The 15,453-nt window shown below is 39.3% G+C and overlaps 1 protein-coding gene across 1 annotated transcript in view; it reads right to left on the bottom strand.

The window, feature by feature from the left end:
• Window positions 1-6: 6 nt before the first annotated feature.
• The window catches only part of LOC128698083 (carboxylic ester hydrolase), a 52,600-nt gene continuing 37,153 nt past the window's right edge, over window positions 7-15,453 (bottom strand). Inside the window, exons 7-12 of the mRNA XM_070097591.1 lie at window positions 14,498-14,648; window positions 11,044-11,222; window positions 6,874-7,054; window positions 3,390-3,513; window positions 3,036-3,150; window positions 7-1,186 (exon numbers count right to left, since the gene is read on the bottom strand). Of these exons, the coding sequence (XP_069953692.1) occupies window positions 1,028-1,186; window positions 3,036-3,150; window positions 3,390-3,513; window positions 6,874-7,054; window positions 11,044-11,222; window positions 14,498-14,648 (909 nt within the window). The 3' untranslated portion in view covers window positions 7-1,027. The remainder of the gene's footprint in view (window positions 1,187-3,035; window positions 3,151-3,389; window positions 3,514-6,873; window positions 7,055-11,043; window positions 11,223-14,497; window positions 14,649-15,453) is intronic.

The following is a 15,453-nucleotide window of genomic DNA, read 5'->3' as shown; positions in this document are numbered from 1 at the left end:
GAAGTATTAATACATTTTCACATTTCTGTACATCTGTACAATTGGTTAAGACTGTGCAGTGTGACTTCCATATATTTCAAGTATAATTCTTCCGAAATGTGTTAGTTTCATGCATAAACTATACTGTACCAATATAAAGCCCATAATATAAACATCATCTGAGGCACATGATGGGCCCAGGGACTGAGTACCCATGTAATGATAAATAAGTAAGTTACAGTGGTAATGAACTACTTATACGTTATTGGTCTGATTGCGGTTGTAATACAGACATGAATTTAGCCACACAAAATTACAACGTAGTTTATGTGTACTTTTAAATTATTCATACTGTTTTAGTTCGACAATCTTAAGTGAGTATGAATTATTTACAATAGGAAAATCAAAGTATATTTTCAAAATAGTTGTAATAGGCTACTGTGGATAAAACACTTCGAAACTTCTTGAACATTTGCGATATGATTCGTTAAATTTTATAGATAGTAAGGGACCCAGCAAGGGAACACCATCTAGCAGCTGTTATGAGTTATTTACAATGAGCAAAGGCCATCCTGGAAAAATACCCTGACTGGGCAGTTTATTCAGAATGGACATTACCTATTGTAAATAACTCATAGCCACTTAATCTTGTTCAAATTCAACCATATCTTGCTAAAATATAAATCAGAATATAAATAATTCAAAACCACATCCCAGCTACAATGTAATATTTTTATGACTTAATTCATGTCTGCATAAAAAACTCTAACATTACGATTGTAACCAGATATAAACGTGTAAATAGTTTATTACCACTGTAACGTGTGTCAGGACACACCATGCCCAGCCCTTCTAGGACAGAGTAGGTGCCTGAGCCCGAGCTTGCTACCACAAGATTGCCATTCCCATTAGCTCTCCTGGGGCGGGGAAGATGGCAGACCAGAGAGGCCTAGCTTCTCCATTGAGCTGGTTAGAGAAGTCCTTATAAATAGAATTTCCCTAATGAATAAAATGCCATTAAAGATTAAGTCTTCACACTTCCTTCCTTTCACCAGAACTTCATGGGTTTGAGTGTGTTGGCAGCGCTTCTTGAGTGTGTTGCTGGTTCTTCCTCAACGAGTGAATAGGCCATCTTGTCTAATGGGATGTCCTTTCCCAGCAGCAGACGGTACTGACGTGTGGACAGTGACGTCAGAAACTCTCTATCCTGCAATAGTAGCAAGTGTCAATAATACTGATGATAACAACAATAATAATAAGTAGATATTTCAGTCACTGAACCATCCCAGAAAAGTATCATCCGCATACCACTACAACCTTCAACATAAGTACAACTATGAGACACAGGTGTGTACCTCAAAACCCTCAAAAGGAAGAGGAGCTGCAGTTCAGCTTCAAGAGACCCCAGTAGCTATAATCCTCCCAATGGGTCCAGAAGCTGGAGATCAACATCTTCAAAAGGCCCAGGAGCTTTAGATTAATGATCTAATGAAGGCTAGTATATGAAGCTTAACACTATTAAATGGCCTGGAAACTACTGATCAACACCTTCAGAAGGCCATGAACCTGGAGCTCAACACGGACACTGAAAATATAGACTGAGAGGACAGTAAGATAAGATTTCGTTCGGATTTTTAACCCCGGAGGGTTAGCCATCCAGGATAATCCAAGAACGTCAGTGCGTCATCGAGGACTGTCTGTCTTAGTTCCATTGTGGTCCTCAATCTTGTCCCGCACGATACAACCCGCACCAGTCGACTAACACCCAGGTACCTATTTGCTACTAGGTGAACAAGACAAGTGTAAGAAAACGCGTCGAAATATTTTCACCCCGCTGGGGAATCGAACCCGGGCCCTCCGTGTGTGAAGCGGGAGCTTTAGCCACCAGGCAATAGAAGCCTAGTGACAATGTCAGAAGAGCCGCACAACTACCATCACTGAAGGAACAATAATTTCACAGGGTAATAACCTCATTCTCACCTCACGGAAATAAACACTGATTTTTATAAAACACTTATTGTAATAATGTTGGTAGAATTACCGACAAGCCTGACAAAGGACTCAAGGAGCTTTGTCAAGCTTGATCAAGCTCCTGGAGAGCGAAACGTTGCCACAATAAAAATGTCACATCAGTTGCACGTGTCCTTTTACTTAAGACCACCAGTTAGTCTCCTAGGCAAGAGTGTGAGCTCTAAAATAGTAGTTTACTATTTTCTACTCCCGGAACCCGGTCATGGGTCAGGCTCGTCTGGTGCTTGCCTAGGCAACCAGGCTCTGTTGCTGCTCGTGGCCCACTGCCCCACATATCCATCACAGCCTGGTTGATCTGGACTGGTACTGCGCATACCTGGAGTTTACCTGGAGAGAGTTCCGGGGGTCAACGCCCCCGCGGCCCGGTCTGTGACCAGGCCTCCTGGTGGATCAGAACCTGATCAACCAGGCAGTTACTGCTGGCTGCACACAAACCAACGTACGAGCCACAGCCCGGCTGGTCAGGTACCGACTTTAGGGCTTGTCCAGTGCCAGCTTGAAGACTGCCAGGGGTCTACTGGTAATCCCCCTTATATATGCTGGGAGGCAGTTGAACAGTCTCGGGCCCCTGACACTTATTGTATGGTCTCTTAACGTGCTAGTGACACCCCTGCTTTTCAGTGGGGGGATGTTGCATCGTCTGCCAAGTCTTTTGCTTTCGTTGTGAGTGATTTTCGTGTGCAAGTTCGGTACTAGTCCCTCTAGGATTTTCCAGGTGTATATAATCATGTATCTCTCCCGTCTGCGTTCCAGGGAGTACAGGTTCAGGAACTTCAAGCGCTCCCAGTAATTGAGGTGTTTTATCTCAGTTATGCGCGCCGTGAAGGTTCTCTGTACATTTTCTAGGTCAGCAATTTCACCTGCCTTGAAAGGGGCTGTTAGTGTGCAGCAATATTCCAGCCTAGACAAAACAAGTGACCTGAAGAGTGTCATCATGGGCTTGGTATGGGTCCCCTTTAAGCAGGAAAATGTACACAGTGAGTACTGAAACACGAAAGGCCGACTTAAGGCCTTGCAACACTCACCTGACGTCTGGAGTCGTTCTGCATGAAAGGTGAAGGAGACAGGACCAGGTGCTGCAGGTGAGCTTCTGTGGTAGGTTCCCAGATGAAACCCAAAGATGAGTCTGGCGTTGGGTTCCTGAACCCAGAACGAAATATTCAAGTGTAAATAGTAATATTAGTAGTAATAGCAGTAGGAGTATACAGTGCTATATAGCAATAACAATGTAAATAAATTTTATAAATGTAAAAAAAAAAATTATCAAGAGAGAGAGCTGATGTGGGTAACAACTCTTAGCTTTTAAATAAAGTTAGAAACCTTAAACCTAACCTTGCAAAAATGTGGTTAGAGGGAGAAAGAGAGAGAGAGCACTGTACCCAGTATCGGCGAAGTTGGTCCAGAGTTTAGTGAAGAGATCTCTGAGGGCAAGGTCAGGAGCGCGAGTGAGCTCAAACCGTCCTGAGTTGAAGAAGTATTTTAGGTCGTCTGCGTGGGTCACCCCTATCAAGAGTGAGACAAATGCAAGGAGTGATGGCCAAAGAGAAGATTGTCTTTATTCATTAGAAATAAACTCAGACTGCGTTTCTCGACTCAAGGTGTTAGTGATAAGGCACTTGCTCTTTTTGCCATTGGTGTGCGGCTGGGCGACAAGGATGGACAAAGGAAAAGATAGATGAAAGGATGGAGTGAGCGAATGTAGAGGATATTTTTTTTAGGTATGCACTAGTTTGGATAGTAGAATAATAACGTTTTCAACCTAGAACAAGTGTAAGAGCAGCCAGGCTGTCACAGCCATATGTGTAACATGAGGAGGACTTTGAAAATATGGGGACATTAGCTCAGTTTATCTGTGAAACGGTTAAAAAAATAAATTAAGTTTGAGTCTGCGACGTGGCTCCAACATAATGCTCATGCATGCTAGAGGCTTTTTTTGTGACTGACAGTAATTTATAACATGTAAACTACACATTGTACTGTACAAAAAAATAAAGGATTTGATTTGATTTTGAATGCTCAGTGAGATGAATTATCAGTGATAAATAAAATGCAAAATGATGTATGGCCAGTGGAAGGTCTGATGACCTAGTTTATTATATGTCCAAGAAAATAATGTAAATGTTTCATTAGTTGCTCATTTACTTGGCCGAAAAGTTCTGCCTAACAATGGGCTTTCAACATGCTCTAGTGTCACCCATTTCTGTATAAACAATATGTCCTTCTGAAATATATTTGTATTTGCATGTATAATACAGTGAAGGTACTATACCAAAATGTGGAGATGTACAACAAATATGTGATTTATGAACACAATGAATGCAAAATGTATTTCGATGAGCATAATTATTATAATTTAGTGAGTTTTTGTTTGGGGAAAGGAGTGAAAACAAATGGCTACTGTACGGTATATGAGAAATGTGGTAATCGGCAACATTTGGGTGTGAAAGGGAGGTATGTGTATATATATATACATTCAATGTAGGTACAGGCCTGCCGGGTCACCATCTGGAAAAGACCTGGGATGGGACATGTACAGGCGAATCATTGAAGTTCAAGGTATAGGTGGGCCTCACTTACACAGCAGGTTAGGTTCTGAGCTACTGCTGTAAAGTAAAACATAGCCTTTTTTCACTTTCAAACGCATATAAAAGCCTGATAACATGTTTACACTATTATATATTAAGTGAACAGTAGAGCTAGACCTAAAAAATGCATATACAGTACACATATTACTTAATACATTTTCATCTTTAGCTTATAGCGAATGGTGAATATTCATATTTATTGTAGGAAGTCCGAATAAATGAAGATTATGTGTACAGTAAGGCCCCCGCTTTACGGCATTTCACCTTACGGTGTTCCGCTAATACGGCGATTTCAAATTATGACCAAAATTTGCCATACAGCAAGCGGTCTTTCAAATACGGCGCGCCCCACCCGGTTTGTTTACATTCTCCGTGAGCACATCCATTATGTCTGGAAATTTTCCAAAATTTCAAGTGTTTTAAAGTTATTGTGTATTTTATATATACTCTGTGTATATACTTATGTGCACCTGCACCTAAATATACTTACACACTGTGCTGGCGTGCATGTACACATTAAAATCAGCAAGTCTCTCTACTCTTGACACCACAATCTCTTGGGCACATTAAATGTCGTACATTACGTTAATATAGACATTTCCATTAATCCATCTATGATATTTTTTTTTCAAAATTATATAATAAACATGCTACGTAACATATAAACATGATACATATACCCACAGTATAAAAATTGACATAAATATGAGATTTGTTTACCAAGCAGTTTGTATGTGTCGGAAGAATTATGTTTTCTCTAGTCAAACACAAGTAACTTAACTAGAAATTTCTTTCATTCGTATGCCTTCACTTTATCTATAGCTATTCACAACCCTTGTGGGTTTAGCATTTCATTTTTATTATGATTATAATAATAATAAATTATAACTACTATTATCAAAAAAGAAGCGCTAAACCACAAGGGCCATACAGCGCTGAATAAATTATAATAATAATAACTTGCAATAATAATTTGTAATAATAATAATAATAATTTGTCAGAGCATCATTCCTTCTAAAAATTACACGAGAATAGAAGTGTTGGTCTTTATTTATTCTACTGTACCACTATGGAAACAACTTGCGCACAATGTAAGGTGTTTGTGTGAAATGTATCAACCATAACGAGACTGTGTGTTTACATATGAACTCTGCAGCTCTGTCATCTTACGCGTTCTCTCTCTCTCTCTCTCGTTTATTCGTTTTTGTCTCCCTTACTCACCTCTCATCCTACATAAGACTATAAATATTTTAAGGTAAGTAATGAGCGTACTGTATATGAATTTTATCACTCTAGGGAGCTTTAATAAGCGTTGTAGTATATTATGTGTGGGTAGGGTGGCCAGGAGGGCTACAAATACAAATGCCACATCTGACTTCTTACTTCCGACCTTTTACCCTACATTAAGACTACATATATTTTGAGGTAAATAATGAGTGTACTGCGTGTGCATTTTTAATGTCTAGTTCTATTGCTAACTTAATATATGTTAGTGTAAACTTGTTATCTGGCATTTATAATATATGCATTTATAAGTGGAAAAAATGGCGGCGTTCTACTTTCCGGCAGCAGTCTGGAACCTAACTTGTCATATAAGTGGGGCCCTACTATAATTGAAAATTGCTGCATTAGCAAAACACAAAACGCTGTAAAGCGTAGGGGGGGGGGAGTTAAAGCTTTGCTGAATCAATACGAAGAAATAAAGGTTCTTAGTAGGTTTTAATTTAATACTTTGCAGGTAGTACTCAAACCCTTGAATAGAGCCTCTCTTAGCAAAGTGAATTATGAAACAGTAATTCAGTTTCATAATAAAGATGTTGAGAGAGATGAATAATATCTGGCATGTGAGTGAAGTGATGATTTAGTAAAAAAAAAAAAATGTATTGGAAGCTTTAGACTGGATTAATAGTGAAGCTATCCATAAGAAAAAGACTTATTGGTGGAAGGGCTCTATCTCCTAGGAATTGAAGATGTCCTTCCCTTTCATGGATCAAGCCTAATTATGTCCAGTCCCTTCTGTGGAGAAAGTTATCTCAAACTCGTCTAGCAGCCCAGGAGAGCTGAGAACTCCCCCCTCCCCCCTCTCTCTCTCTCTCTCTCTCTCTCTCTCCCTCTAATCCTCCCCATCCCACTAATGGAAAGCTGAGGATCTCGGATCTAGAAAAAGATAGGGGGATCTCAGCTCCCCATTCCACTAGAGATTTAGTGTTTCCCTGTAAATATAATACTATTAATAAACCCAAGCTAAACTGGAGCAAACAAGAGCAGCCAAAACTTAGTGTTTTCCGACGGTCATGTTATATAAGTCGACTAAGGAGTGCTCTCCTCTGTACTGAAGTTCGTAAGTATATATTCTGGGCTGGTGGCTGGAGGTGTGTGCTAGAGGATCAATGGAGTTTCGAGAGTGAAGTATGGCGGTCAGGTCGTGACAAACCCCAAAGTGTCGGTCTGTATACAACTGTTGTAAAATGGACAAAAATGGTTAATTTACTGGAGATATTTGACCAGATAATACATTGGAAAACTAATGTGAAGGACTTAGGAGTGATAATGCCAGAGGATCTCACTTTCGAAGATCACCACAATATTACATAACACATCTAGAAAGTTGTGATCATGACATCTGCTAGGAAAATGATAAAATGGATAATAAGAACCTTCAAAATAAGGGATGCCAAGCTAATGATGATCCTCTTTAAGTCACTTGTTCTCTCTAGGCTGAAATACTGCTGCACACTAATGGCCCCTTTACAGCAATGATGATTTAGTTGCCACTATTGAGACTGTCCTCACAGATCAAGTAGTCAGGAAAAGAAAACATAAACCTTCCACTATAAATGACAATAAAAACCAATGTAAATACCATAATGATCCAGAGCTACGCAATCTAACACATGCAGCTGGGAGGATTGGTAAAGCATACCGTGAATGTAGACCCCCAGACCTGCTCAGAACGCTCCAAGCTGCACTAACAAATGCAAAGAATAGAAAGCAGGAACTTAGGCAACAGGAATGGGAACAATTTGTTATTGGACTGAATAGGTCCACCCCTTTAACTCTGGCCTGGAAAGGTATAAATAAAATATCCAGGAAAAAGACTGGTAATGCTGCTCATCCCTTTCCTCTTGAAAAAGCAAATGACCTCATAAAACATCCAGGCATGAAAACCTTCCATCTCATATTAGAACAAATTTAGAGTACTTCTGAAGAAATGTTGAAACTGATTAATTTTATGAGCCAAAATACTGATGAGAGTGATTGCCTCTTCGCCGAGTATGAATTAGATAATGCATTAACTGAAGGTCGATCAACTGTTCCTGGAGAGGATGGTATAACCTATAATATTCTCAGAACTCTAAGGCACGTGCCTGATAATCCTTTGTTAGCATTGTATAATGCCAGTTACATTGAGGGAGTTCTTCCTACTTCCTGGACCAATAGTCTCATTGTGCCTATCCCTAAGCCCCAACAGCCTGATACATTTAGACCGATCTCCTTAACTAGTTGTCTTTGTAAAACTTTTGAAAGAATGATACTTAACAGATTGTATTACAAAATCAGACACCAACTTTCCCCCTACCTCTATGGGTTCATGAAAGGTAAAAGTGTGCAGAACTGTATTTCCACCTTTCTCAATGCACACACCTCTACTAGTTTTACCACATTTCTTGATTTAAAATCTGCATTTGATATTGCGAATAGAACCGTTATACTACACGAATTAGCCACAATGAATATTGACGGTACTTTACACTGCTGGATAATAGGATACCTGTCAAGTAGAGTATCCTCTGTCCTCTACCAAGGCTTTAGAAGTGAGTCTAAAGAAATGTCCTTAGGTACACCGCAAGGAGTTCTCAGCCCCATGCTATTTAATATTCTGATTGATGCTCTCCTAAATGCTCTACCTGCCTCACCTAAACATGTAGCTATAAGCTATGCTGATGACATCATGATCCATACAACAGGGCATAAGAAGATGAGTACCATTCTTAATGAAGTTCAAACAATTTGTAATCGACTAGGCCTCATATCTTCCTATAAAACAAAAATATTAACAAGCGAACGACATCCCCCACCCATCTATTTGCAGAGGGAAAACATTAGCTACGTCAAAACTTACAGATATTTTGGTGTAAATGTACCCTTTAACAGTTCCACTATACCACAACTAAATAAGAAATGCAAAGATAGGCTAAATGCTCTCAAAGCTGTGAGAATCGTGAGAATGATGTACATAGCCTATGTTAGGCCCTTAATTGATTATGCTGCTCCCAAGTTGATATTAGCTAGAGAAATTTCTCTCCGACCCATAATTATTCTTTGCTGTCCCAAATCTTCAAAGGTTCTTAATATGAGGAAGGAGCTTGGTATTTCTAGTATCAGTGATAGGATTGTTGAGATTAACACTGTACTCGGTATTAGAATGTTAAGAAATGAACCAGACACTGTCACAATGAATTTTACTAAGTGTCTCGAAGTAAATACACGCAGATCTAAATGGATTGTGAAAACGTGCAGTTGAATTAAGTTTTATAACCTGCATGAACTGTATCACTGTAGACAACAAGAGCATTTCACCCCTCCATGGAAGATGTGTTCATTTAATATGACATACCTGCAAGTCCCTCCCAAGAAGCTCATTGCTAGTAATTCCTTTCTTAAATCACTTGTTAAAGCAACTGCTCAAGAAGAAATTTCTCGCCTAGCTGGTAGTAATAAGTTATCACAAGTTATATACACTGATGGATCTAAACAAGTCTTCTGGCAGGGCTACATCTGCTCTTGTTGCCACCTCCCTAGTTAAGAACGATAATAAACTTGTTGAACTAGGCATAAGAATTAACAACTGGGCGTCTACATTGCAAACTAAATTGTTTGCAATCCTAATGGTGCTAAAGCTAACTTATGACACTGAGCTTGACTCTATCATCATTACTGATTCTATGTCATCACTGAATGCTCTTGACTCATATAATGACTCCAACAACATGCTCATTGGAGAAGCCAGGTATACTCAAAAATCAGGGACAAAGGAATTAATGTACAATTGCTATGGATCCCATTACACATTGGATTACTCCTTTAGGATAAAGTTGATATGTTAGCCAAGAAGAGTACCCAGAAGGAGAACGTAGAATATAACTTTGGTATATCTGTGTCCAGCATTAGGAATAATATTAAGAGAGAAGTAAATACTGAAAATGATTGTTATAGGAATGCAGTTAGAAGCCTGAGTAGATCTATAACCCACTATGATAACATGAAAGTAGATAAGTATGTTTATGGAGCAACTTGCAATGTGAACAGACTGACTGATGTTGTAGTGGCCAGGCTTAGGCTTGGTTACAAGTACTTCTGGCAGTTTGGGAGACACACACATGATCACACTAAATGCAAATTATGTGATCAGGCATATGGTCATTGTCTTGAACACTATGTACTTAATTGTCCACTTATTGAGGAATACAGAGATAGACAGTATAATAACCTATGTGACATGTCAAGATATCTTATTAATGAAAATAAGATATCAGATATACAAGGCAAATTTCCTAAATTTGCTTGTAACAGATAAGTGAACTGTAGATATGTAGATATAAATCAATATGTACACCTGTTAACCCTTTCGGGGCCTAGTTCCTAGGCCTTTTGTGTATCCATATGCTCTTGTGCTACCGTCCACAGGATGGATATGGGGTGCACAGAAAACTAGCAACTTCGGTGGCAAAATCTAAATCCCTTTAAAGCAGGTGAAACTGCAGATAGTCGTTGACTTACGACCTATCCGCACTTAGAACCATAAATATTTGTATGCCTGGCAGCATAAATGAGGCCGTACAATATTTATTCTGGATTTTATTCCAGTGTGATTTTATATTTTAACTAATTTTAAACTAATTGTAATGTACATGTGTTTGAATTAAACCTTTTCCAAGATAAAAAAAATCTAAAGATATAAAGACAAAGATTATAAAATAAGTAATTACAATATCTATCCGACTTACGTCCAATTCGACTTACAACCGGTCAGTTGGAACCCAACCCGGTCGTAAGTCGATAACTATCTGTATAGAGAGAACCTTCACTGTATTAGCAACTGAAGTTATTATGTACCCAAGGACGAAATTAGTGGATTCTCCGAGATATGTCTGGGTAAACTGCAAGCCTTTTATTATTTATTTTCAGTTGAGGATAAAGTTAGGAAATTTTAAGATTCCTTTTATTAGTTTTTGTTTAGAATTGAAATAGTACTATTTATGCCTGCCTTATTAATATAATAATACTAATAATAATAATATATTTAATTTTAAATTTAAAAATATTACTTTACGAAGCCATTATTTTTCTTTAACTCTTACAATTTTGATCATCAATATTTGTGGTCTATTATTCTTGCATCTCAGGCTTTTCAAAAGTTGGCCAAACAACAATAACCATTCTCACCTTCATGACATCATCAGGGTCGGCCTGGTCCAGGTTCACACCTCCCAGGTAGTGGTGAAACATCTTGTTGGCCAGCAGAAGTGGGTTGTCGTCGATACATTTCAAGGACATGGATACTGGGCCCAGGTCAGGGAATTTCTTCTGCAGGGTCTTGAGCTCCTCCTCTCGGCTGTACATAGCTACATTACCCACGAAGTGTGGGTGTAAAAGGAAATTATGCTTAAATTAGATTGGTCAGTTGCTAGATCTCTGGTGCACCAGAGATCTAGCAACTAACATGCCTACATGGTGCAGCACAGATTTAGCAACTAACATGCCTATATGGTGCACCAGAGATCTAACAACATGCCTATATGGTGCATCACAGATTTAGCAACTAACAAGCCTCAATCGTGCACCAGAGATCTAGCAACTAATATGCCCATATAGTGCACCACAGATTTAGCAACTACATACGAAAATGTTGTGCTAATGGGAGATTTCAACTATAGACAGATTGACTGGAGCAATTTGACAGGAAATTTAGAGTCGGGTGACTTTCTTGATACGATCCAGGATTGTTTTTTAAAACAGTTTGTGACAGAGCCAACTAGGGGAAATAACCTCCTTGACTTGGTTCTTGCCAGTAGGGAAACACTAATTAATAATCTTGAGGTTAATGATGAGCTTGGGGAGAGTGATCACAAATCACTCAGTTTTAACATATCATGGAATTCCCCTAATAATGGCAATCAAGTCTCCGTCCCTGACTTTCGCTTGGCTGATTTCATAGGACTGAAAAATTACTTAGGTGGGCTGAACTGGAATGACCTGACTAGGGGTCAGGTAGGTGGTGATGGTTGCCGATATGATGCTTTCCAGGGCATAGTTCTAGCTGCTCAGTCAAATTATGTTCCAAATAGGGAAATCAGATCAAACAAAAATGATCCTAAATGGATGAACAATAGATTAAAATATCTGATTGGTCAAAAGAGAGGCATATATAGGCAAATCAAAAGAGGAGAGGGGCAATTAAGAAATCGATATATTCAGTTAAAGAGAGAAATAAAAAAGGGAATTAGAAAAGCAAATAGAGATTATGAGGTTAAAGTTGCAAGAGAATCGAAGACTAACCCAAAAGGATTCTTTCAGGTATACAGAAGTAAGATCAGGGACAAGATAGGCCCACTCAAAAGTTCCTCGGGTCAGCTCACTGACAGTGATAAGGAAATGTGTAGAATTTTTAACACATACTTCCTCTCAGTTTTTACACAGGAGGATACCAGCGATATTCCAGTAATGATAAATTATGTAGAACAGGACGATAATAAACTGTGCACTATTAGGGTCACAAGTGACATGGTCCTTAGGCAAATAGATAAATTAAAACCTAACAAATCCCCAGGCCCTGATGAACTGTATGCAAGGGTTCTAAAGGAATGTAAAGAGGAGCTTAGCACACCTTTGGCTAATCTTTTCAACATATCACTACAAACTGGCATGGTGCCAGATAAGTGGAAAATGGCAAATGTGATACCTATTTTCAAAACAGGTGACAGGTCCTTAGCTTCGAACTATAGACCAATAAGCCTAACCTCCATAGTGGGAAAATTTATGGAATCAATAATTGCCGAGGCAGTTCGTAGCCACCTTGAAAAGCATAAATTAATCAACGAATCTCAGCATGGTTTTACAAAGGGGCGTTCCTGCCTTACGAATTTATTAACTTTTTTCACTAAGGTATTTGAGGAGGTAGATCATGGTAATGAATATGATATTGTGTATATGGACTTCAGTAAGGCTTTTGACAGGGTCCCACATCAGAGACTATTGAGGAAAATTAAAGCACATGGAATAGGAGGAGAAATTTTTTCCTGGATAGAGGCATGGTTGACAAATAGGCAGCAGAGAGTTTGCATAAATGGGGAGAAATCAGAGTGGGGAAGCGTCACGAGCGGTGTTCCACAGGGGTCAGTGTTGGGCCCCCTGCTGTTCACAATCTACATAAACGACATAGATGAGGGCATAAAGAGCGACATCGGCAAGTTTGCCGATGACACCAAAATAGGCCGTCGAATTCATTCTGACGAGGACATTCGAGCACTCCAGGAAGATTTGAATAGACTGATGCAGTGGTCGGAGAAGTGGCAGATGCAGTTTAATATAGACAAATGCAAAGTTCTAAATGTTGGACAGGACAATAACCATGCCACATATAAACTAAATAATGTAGATCTTAATATTACGGATTGCGAAAAAGATTTAGGAGTTCTGGTTAGCAGTAATCTGAAACCAAGACAACAGTGCATAAGTGTTCGCAATAAAGCTAATAGAATCCTTGGCTTCATATCAAGAAGCATAAATAATAGGAGTCCTCAGGTTGTTCTTCAACTCTATACATCCTTGGTTAGGCCTCATTTAGATTATGCTGCACAGTTTTGGTCACCGTATTACAGAATGGATATAAATTCTCTGGAAAATGTACAAAGGAGGATGACAAAGATGATCCCATGTATCAGAAACCTTCCCTATGAGGATAGACTAAGGGCCCTGAAACTGCACTCTCTAGAAAGACGTAGAATTAGGGGGGATATGATTGAGGTTTATAAGTGGAAGACAGGAATAAATAAAGGGGATGTAAATAGTGTGCTGAAAATATCTAGCCTAGACAGGACTCGCAGCAATGGTTTTAAGTTGGAAAAATTCAGATTCAGGAGGGATATAGGAAAGTACTGGTTTGGTAATAGAGTTGTGGATGAGTGGAACAAACTCCCAAGTACCGTTATAGAGGCCAGAACGTTGTGTAGCTTTAAAAATAGGTTGGATAAATACATGAGTAGATGTGGGTGGGTGTGAGTTGGACCTGATAGCTTGTGCTAACAGGTCGGTTGCCGTGTTCCTCCCTTAAGTCAATGTGACCTGACCTGACTAGGTTGGGTGCATTGGCTTAAGCCGGTAGGGACTTGGACCTGCCTCGCATGGGCCAGTAGGCCTTCTGCAGTGTTCCTTCGTTCTTATGTTCTTATGTTCTTAAGTTGTAAAGGCATCCTTTGGCTCTGCTATACACTTCTGCCTTGTCAGGTTGTCGTGCTTCTGTATTAGACTGTTAAACAATCACAGGTATTGCACGTGTCTTATTTATTCAAGAGACACGTACTTTGGATGTGACAGGCCGATGAGAGGCCAGGCCAGCAAAAAGGGAGTCAAGTGGTGCTGAGAGCATCTAGCCTGAAGGCAGGATAATATCTTTATTTACTACAAGTACATGCACATGGTATTCAGGCCTAGCTGACATAAGTGACATATTACTATAAAGCCGATTGTTATGCAGAGCATATCGGGGAAATTAAGTCAGTTTTGTCCTAGGATGCGACCCACACCAGTCGACTAACACCCAGGTATCCATTTTACTGATGGGTGAACATAGACAACTAGTGTATGCTTAAAGAAGTGTCAAACAGAAGAAGAGACATACCAATAACGAAAGAACCTCCATCATGGGAATTGATGCCTGATATGATGTCCACTTTCTTGTGACGACCATCTCTTACCAACACCTCTGGATCGTCAGGAAGGAAATCCCCGTCCACTCGCGGCCCCAACATTATCGGGAGGTAACGCCACTTCTGCAGGACGCCACACGGTAAGAGAAGAGCAGTGTCATGTAGATAGTGAGGCTAATGATACAACCAAGGTGAGATGGGGGAAGATGAGAAAGTAAAATGTGGAAGGGAAGAGTGATTAAGAGGGGTAGAGGAAGAGTATAAAGAGCATCAGATAGGGTGAGGAATCTATAAGAACGTTTAGTATTTATATTATTTATATGGTTAAGATAGATTATAATGTGACTGGAGAATTACTCACAATTTATCCGTAACCTCAAAACATAAATAAGCAACACATTAGGTAAAATTCTAATGGAATTCTGTATTCACATGAAATACCTCTACTGTAAGGAATAATATCAGGTATCCATCACAAAGGGATACCTAAGTGGTTCTCGAAGTTGCTAATTTGTTTCAAATTTTCAGATTCTTACTCGACTGTGTAGGTGCAAATTTGTTATTTTGTTTTAAAATATCATTTTCAAACTTATGAACTTGATGTTTCGAGGAAAATTCAATACAGTTTCAAGCTACGTAGGCAAAAAAAAAAAATATGTTAAAAAAGTGAGACATATTGGTTCTCATGTATTAACAGGAATGTGAATAAATGGTTTACAAAACCGAAACGTTGATAAATGAGACACTTTTGCAAAATTTAGGTTTTACCACAGAGTGGCTTCTTCAGTCCCATGCAGAGAAAGGTGGAAAATGAGGAGTTTGAGCCACTTTCACTAGTAGCTTTGTTCGTCGGTGACTCCGCCTACCACTGCTTCATCTCATCTCTCATCAGTATATAGCTCCCATCACCGCGAATATGCTGCACTTT

This window comes from Cherax quadricarinatus, chromosome 58 (genome assembly GCF_038502225.1).
Source record: "Cherax quadricarinatus isolate ZL_2023a chromosome 58, ASM3850222v1, whole genome shotgun sequence".
NCBI classification, from domain to species: Eukaryota; Metazoa; Arthropoda; class Malacostraca; order Decapoda; family Parastacidae; genus Cherax; species Cherax quadricarinatus.
Note: the sequence above shows the minus strand (reverse complement) of the source record. Positions and strands in the feature narration are given on the sequence as shown.